The sequence below is a fragment of the Hypanus sabinus genome, chromosome 5 (genome assembly GCF_030144855.1).
Source record: "Hypanus sabinus isolate sHypSab1 chromosome 5, sHypSab1.hap1, whole genome shotgun sequence".
NCBI classification, from domain to species: domain Eukaryota; kingdom Metazoa; phylum Chordata; class Chondrichthyes; order Myliobatiformes; family Dasyatidae; genus Hypanus; species Hypanus sabinus.
This window is the reverse complement of record NC_082710.1, coordinates 156,744,438-156,750,437: the sequence shown is the minus strand read 5'-3', so window position 1 is coordinate 156,750,437 and position 6,000 is coordinate 156,744,438. Positions and strand designations below refer to the sequence as shown.

The following is a 6,000-nucleotide window of genomic DNA, read 5'->3' as shown; positions in this document are numbered from 1 at the left end:
TACTGCAATAGTCTCTGCTTTATGATTTCGTGAATTATCATTACTCTTAATTGCAAGTAATTGCATATTGATAAATTGTTATTGGTATTATTATTTTGTACTTTGTTTAGTTAAATCTGCACTCTGCTGTGTGTTTTTAAATGTTGCTGCTGTAAGAAAAGAATTTCCCATGCGGGATCAATAAAGTACTCATTATTGTTATAAAAGAGTTCCTGTTTCGGGCTGACACACTCATCAGTACCCTCGATTTTTTTGGACTCCCCTGCATTAGGTCAGGAGATTATGCGTTCAAGTCCCAATCTACAGACAAGCACCTAATGTTAGGCTGATGCAAGGCTGAGGCATTGCCGCACTACCAGGGGTTTAATCTCCGACCACAACTTTAAACCCAGACCCTTCTTGCACCTATAGGCAGAATTTAAAGATCCCATGGCATTATGTGGAGGAAAGGCAGTGGTGAATGCTGTGGATTTCCCAGTGTTGTGACTGCCATTGGCTCTTCAGTCAGTGTTAATAAATTAAAGACTTTACATTCTAAATAATCAAGTAGTTTCTTCTGCAATGGCCTGCCAGAGGCAGCAGCAATCCTGAGATCGATACATGGAGTTGGTACTTACAGTATACATCAACTTGAATGGGCTTGGAGCTCAGCATCTTAAAGCTTCCTTCTGAAGGATAAGACACACCACAAAAGAACTCTGTGTTTATGTCCCTCTTGCTCAGGACATAATAGAGCGTTGACTTGGTTGTGTAAAGCTTGGTGTTCTGGTTCCTTATGTTATGAACTTTGATCTGTACTTCTGAAATAATAAGAAGCAAAAAAAAACAAAGAAAACTTTGGAAGCTCTGGTGAAACCACAAAAACACTCTCTCATTAAAAACCACTCTCATCATTAAAAAAGTTCTTAAGCAACATTGTTCAAGTCTGATTGCACAACTCATCGAAGGGCTTGCTTGTAATTGTCTGGATTTGTTTCACATACTTCAACAATGTCTCTGAGATCCATTTTCCAAATCTGAGAAAACTATGAATCCCCTAGAATCTGCAGCTGCATATGTTGTGTGCACGAGCCCCGGAATGCACACTCATTGTCGTCATTATGTGCCGTGTTGTATGACGTGGGCAATCCTGGTTTTGACTGTGGTTGTTCTTGGCAAATGTTTCTATAGAAGTGGTTTGCTTTTGACTTCTTCTGGGCAGTGTCTATACAAGACGGGTGATCCCAGCTATTATAAGTAATGGGCCTGTGTCAGGGTTCGGTCCAGTCTGGAATCCGCGTTCCGGTTCTCGATCTGGTCCGAGGGCTCTGGACTCTGGGTCCTGCGTTTGGGTCCATCCAGTCCCATTCCTGACAGCCTGCTAATGGGCCTAGTGTCCGTGGTTGCTTAACCAGGGCTCGTGAGATGCTCCGGCTGCTCAGACTTCCACCTTCCACTTGCTCCCTGGCCTCACATGCCCCCAAGTGGGTGCTAGGTAGGTGCTACGCCTTGCTCAAGCTGCAGGCCTGCAGGGTACAGAGTGAAGGGGTGCTTTACACCTCCTTTGGTAGAGATGAATCTCCACCCCAACACCCAGAAGACTATAGAGCTCAAATAGGCTGATGGACTAAAGAACTTGAGTTCCAGCTGATACTGTGAAAGCTGCAGTGTGGGACTGAATTGGTGTGATCAGTAGGATTTTCCTGATGGTGGAACGATATCCTGGTGATATTTCCCAACAGATGATTGGACTGAAAAGGTGGGAAAGGAAGGAAATGGAGACAGAGTCAGAGAAGAAATCGGAATCAAGGTTAATATCACTGGCATACTGCATGCCATGAAATTTGTTGTTTTGTGGTAGCAATAGATAGTAATAATAAAAACTTGAAATTACAGTATCAGAAATAAATTAAATAAGTAGCACAAAAAGAAGAGAAAAGTACTGAGAGAAATCTGATGGCAGAGGGGAAGAAGCTGTTCCTGAAATGTTGAGAATGTCCTTGTTGGTAGCAATGGGAAAAGGACAAGTCCTGGTTGATGGGGGTCCTTAATGACGGATGCTGTCTTTTTGCTGTATTGTCTTTTGAAGGTCTCCTGGAGAGGCTAATGCTCAAGACAGAGCTGGGTGAGTTTACAACTTTCTGCAGGATTTTCCTATCCCATGCAGAGGGCCTTCTATACTCAACACTGATGCAACCAGTCAGCATGCATCTGCAGACATTTCTGAGTGTCGTTGGTGACGTACTAACACTCCTCAAGCTCCTAATGTGCCAATTGTAATTCTTTGTAATTGCATCAATATGTTGGGTCCAAGACAGATCCTGTGAGTTGTTGACCCCCCCAGGAATTTGAAACTGCTCACCATCTTCACTTCTGATCTTCCAATGAGAACTGGTGTATGTTCCCTCGACCTACCCTTCCCGAAGTCCACAATCAATTCCTTGGTCTTACTGACTCTGAGTGCAAGGTTGTTTCTGTGACACCACTCAACCAGCTGATCTATCTTGTTTCAGCAAGCCTCCTCGTCTCCATCTGAAATTCTGCCACCAACAGGTGTGTCCTTGGCAAACTTATAGATGGCATTTGAGCTGTGCCCAGCCACATGGACTTGGGTGTAGAGAGAGTAGAGCAGAGAGTTAAGCACACACACCTGAGGTGTTGATTGTCAGCAAGGAGGTCAGTGCATCAAGTACACAAAAACCCCGAGACAGATAATCAATAATTGGTTCATTGTTGTCACAGGTACTGAGGTGTGTACCATCCAAGAGGATCACTTCATTAGGTACATTGAAATAGTACGAAAAGGAACACAGAATCAATGGCAGACAGAAGATGTTTACAGGAACTCAGCAAGTCAGGTATCCTCTGTGCAGGCGAGGAACCACCTTCTGTTTCAGCCTCACACCCTTCATTAGGCCTGACACAGGGTCTCAGTCTGAAACGTCGGACTCTTTACTCTCCTCCATAGATGCCACCTGACATGCTGAGTTCCTCCAGCATTTTGTTAGATTTTCCAGCGTCTGCCGAATCTCTTGTGTTTATGCAGACTGTGGTGTTCCAATTACAGGTAATGCAAGTCCGTTTCACTAGGTCATTGCTGAAACTGATGGCGGGGAAGCTGAGTGGCTTTGGTTGTTGTGTCAACCAGGCCCTCATGCTGTGGGGTCACCATTTGCAGCCTCCCAGGGGAGGAGATGCCAGAACTGGTGTGGGAGAGAGTAGAGAGTTGGTGTGCAAGAATCCTAGCTGGGTTGGGGGCTGGTCACTTTTTATCTGTGCTGCCCTCTAGTGTTCACTCAGTGGAAGACATGCTGGCCACTTTTCCTGGTGCTGCCCTCTAGTGGTTACTCAACGGAAGACATGCTGGCCACTTTTCTCTGTGCTGCCGTCTAGTGTTCACTGAGTGGAAGACAAGCTGACCACTTTTCTTGGTGCTGCCCTCTCGTGGTACGTCAGTGGAAGACATGCTGGCCACTTTTCTCTGTGCTGCCCTCTAGTGGTCGCTCAGTGGAAGACATGCTGACCACTTTTCTCTGTGCTGTCCTCTAATGGTCACTCAGTGGAAGACACACCGGCCACTTCTGTCAGTGCCACTCTCTCATGCTCACTCGGTGGAGGACAAGCCGGAATGCATTCATTTGCAGCTGCACTAGCATGCAACGAGGAACTGCTGTGTGCTTGTTCTAGCAGAAAAATGGCTCCAGGACAACATCTCATGCATAATCAATCTACAGGCGATGACACCCAGGGCTTGGGCAACATTATTTTGTGAGACTGCATGCTTTTCTGGTATTGTAATTATATGTACTATATGTGACTTGTGAGTGTGTGACTGTTGGCACTGCATTTTGCACCTTGACCCTGGAGGAATGCTGTTTGTTTGTATTGATGGATATGGTTGAATGGCAATTAAATCCAAACATTGATAACTACAGCACATTACAGGCCCATCGGCCCACCATGTAACCTATTCTAGAAACTGCCCTACCGCATACCACTCCAATTTTCTAAGCTCCATGTACCTCCAGAGATGGAGGAAGGGGTAGTTGGCTCACAAATAGAGTAAGCTTATAGGTAGTGTGAGAGGGAGGGTAGCTAGGGGATAGAGAAGGGATGCACTCAGATTGGTGGTTTGAGATGTGTCTATTTTAATGCAAGAAGCATCATGAACAAAGCAGATGAGCGTAGAGCGTGGATCAGCACTTGGAGCTATGATGTTGTGGCCATTACAGAGATTTTGATGGCTCAGGGGCAGGAATAATTACTTAGAGTGCCAGGCTTTAGACATTTCAGAAAGGACAGGGAGGGAGGCAAAAGAGGTGGGGCATGGCACTGCTGATCAGAGATAGTGTCAGGGCTGCAGAAAAGAAGCAAGTCATGGAGGGATTGTCTACTGAGTCCCTGTGGATGGAAATTAGAAACAAGAAGGAATCAAGAACTTGACTGGGTGTATTTTATAGACCACCCAATAGTAACAGGGACATTAAGGAGCATATAGGGAGACAGATTCTAGAACAGTGCAGTAATGCCAGGGTTGTCATGATGGGGGATTTTAATTTCCCCAATATTGATTGGCATCTCCCCAGACCAAGTGGTTTAGATGGGGTGGAGTTTGTTGGGTGTGTTCAGGAAGGTTTCTTGACACAATATGTAGATAAGCCTACAAGAGGAGAGACTGTACTTGATCTGGTATTGGGAAATGAACCTGGTCAGGTGTCAGGTCTCTCAGTGGAAGGGCATTTTGGAGATAGTGATCATAATTCTATCTCCTTTACCATATCATTCAAGAGGGATAGGAACAGACAAGTTAGGAAAGCGTTTACTTGCAGTAAGGGGAAATATGAAGCTATCAGGCAGGAACTTGCATGCATAAATTGGGAACAGATGTTTTCAGGGAAATGGACGGCAGGAATGTGGCAACTGTTCAGGGATATTTGAGTGGGGCTCTGCATAGGTACGTTCCAATGAGATAGGGAAAGGATGGTAGGGTACAGGAACCATGGTGTACAAAAGCAGTTGAAGATCTAGTCAAGAAGAAAAGAAAAGCTGACAAAAGGTTAAAAAAAAAACTAGGTAATGATAGAGATCTAGAAAATTACAAGGCTGGCAAGAAGGAGCTTAAGAATGAAATTAGGAGAGCCAGAACGGGCCACGAGAAGGCCTTGGCAAGCAGGATTAAGGAAAACCCCAAACACTTTACAAGTATGTGAAGAGCAAGAGGATAAGACGTAAGAGAATAGGACCAATTAAGTGTCCAGGAGGAAATAACAGAGATACTTAATCAATACTTTGCTTCAGCATTCACTACAGAAAAGGACCTTGGTGATTGTAGGGTTGACTTGGAGTGGACTGAAAAGTTTGAGCATGTAGATATTAAGAAAGAGGATATGCCGGAGCTTTTTGAAAGCATCAAATTGTTTAAGTCACCAGGACTGGACAAGATATACCCCAGGCTACTGTGGGAGGTGAGGGAGGAGATTGCTGAGCCTCTGGTAATGATCTTTGCATCATCAATGGGGATGGGAGAGTTTTGGAGGATTGGAGGGTTGCAGATGTTGTTCCCTTATTCAAGAAAAGGAGTATAGATAGCCCAGGAAATTATAAACCAGTGAGTCTTACTTTAGTGGTTGGTAAGTTGATGGAGAAGATCTTGAGAGGTAGGATTTATGAACATTTGGAGAGTCGTTATATGATTAGGAATAGTCAGCATGGTTTTGTCAAATGCAGGTCATGCCTTATGAGCCTGATTGAATTTTTTGAGGATGTGACTAAACACATTGATGAAGATAGAGCAGTAGATGTAGTGTATATGGATTTCAGCAAAGCATTTGATAAGGTACCCCATGCAAGGCTTATTGAGACAGTAGGAGGCATGGGATCCAAGGAGACCTTGCTTTGTGGATCCAGAACTGGCTGGCACACAGAAGACAAAGAGTGATTGTAGACGGGTCATATCCTGCATGAAGGCTGGTGACTGGTGGTGTGCCTCACGGATCTGTTCTGTGACCCCTTCTCTTTGTG

At 44.7% G+C, this 6,000-nt stretch overlaps 1 protein-coding gene across 1 annotated transcript in view; it reads right to left on the bottom strand.

Moving 5' to 3' along the window:
* Positions 1–6,000, bottom strand: part of LOC132393801 (cell surface glycoprotein MUC18-like) — a 60,042-nt gene that overhangs the window by 33,259 nt on the left and 20,783 nt on the right. Inside the window, exon 6 of the mRNA XM_059969194.1 lies at positions 618–800. Coding sequence (XP_059825177.1) covers positions 618–800 — 183 coding nt within the window. The remainder of the gene's footprint in view (positions 1–617; positions 801–6,000) is intronic.